The sequence below is a fragment of the Gavialis gangeticus genome, unplaced genomic scaffold (assembly GCF_001723915.1).
Source record: "Gavialis gangeticus isolate Ggan-Ray unplaced genomic scaffold, GavGan_comp1, whole genome shotgun sequence".
Taxonomy (NCBI): Eukaryota; Metazoa; Chordata; order Crocodylia; family Gavialidae; genus Gavialis; species Gavialis gangeticus.
In genome coordinates, this window is record NW_017728992.1 from 88,824,494 (window position 1) to 88,825,409 (window position 916).

Sequence of the window (916 nt, forward strand, 5' to 3'; positions counted from 1 at the left end):
CCCCTGCCCCGCCCGCCCGCCCCTTTCTTTTGTGTTGGCGCCTCGACCTGCCGCCCGGCGCTCCGAGCAATGGCTACAGAAGTGGTGTGCGGGCTCATCTTCCGCCTGCTCCTGCCCCTCTGCCTGGTCGCGGGTACGTGCGTGCTGCCGGGCGGGATGATGGCTGGGGCTTTAGCTCGGGGGACAACATCGCCGTCCCCTCGCTGCCCCGGGGGCTGGTCCTCCGAGGGAAGGAGCGGTGCTGAGCCTGGGGGGCCTCTGAACCCGAGCCTGCTACACCTGAAGTGCTGGAGAGGGACAGGGTGTGTGTGGGGGGGAAGAGTCTGCTTATACCGTGTCCCCTCTGCCTTTCAGCACCCGCTCTGCTGTGCACTGGGGTCCGAGCCTGCAGCCCCCAGGGAGCGGGGAGGCTTTGGTGGCTGAGCGCCCCCCAGACTTGGCACTCGGGAGAGCTGAGAGGGCGACCCTCCCTTGGGCAGCCCTAGGGAAAGGGGCGAGATGCCCCGATGCCGTTGACCAGTTGTGGCCGCTTCGTACCACCTTCCTTTCTCTTTGCTCTTTTTGCTGTTTGTTTCCAAACCCAGCGCCTGTTGAGAAGGTTGCTCCTGTGCAGCTGTGCCCTTCAAACAGGGGCATCCGTGCATGCAACAGGAGTGCATGGGTTGCCCTATTTTTCTCCCTTGCTTGAAGCAAGGACGTTTTCCTGGTGGGCAGGGATTGCATGGTGTTATTACTAGGCACCCATCCAACGGGGAAACAAAAAAAAAAAGGGGGGGGTGGTATTATTTTTGGATTGAGACCTGCAGTGCTGGCTACTCTGACAGCTTCCCTGGCTTTGAAAATCAAGCTTGGACTCGGTGACAGCTGCGTTGGGGAGGGTTTGTCTGTTTCACACCTGAGACCTCAGTGTCCCAAA

The 916-nt window shown here is 60.9% G+C and overlaps 1 protein-coding gene across 3 annotated transcripts in view; it reads left to right on the plus strand.

The window, feature by feature from the left end:
• Positions 1-6: 6 nt before the first annotated feature.
• Positions 7-916, plus strand: part of PIEZO2 (piezo type mechanosensitive ion channel component 2) — a 655,640-nt gene continuing 654,730 nt past the window's right edge. For all 3 annotated transcript variants that reach the window (XM_019525255.1, XM_019525272.1, XM_019525264.1), the window contains exon 1: positions 7-133. In XM_019525255.1, coding sequence (XP_019380800.1) covers positions 70-133 — 64 coding nt within the window. In that variant the 5' untranslated portion in view covers positions 7-69. The remainder of the gene's footprint in view (positions 134-916) is intronic.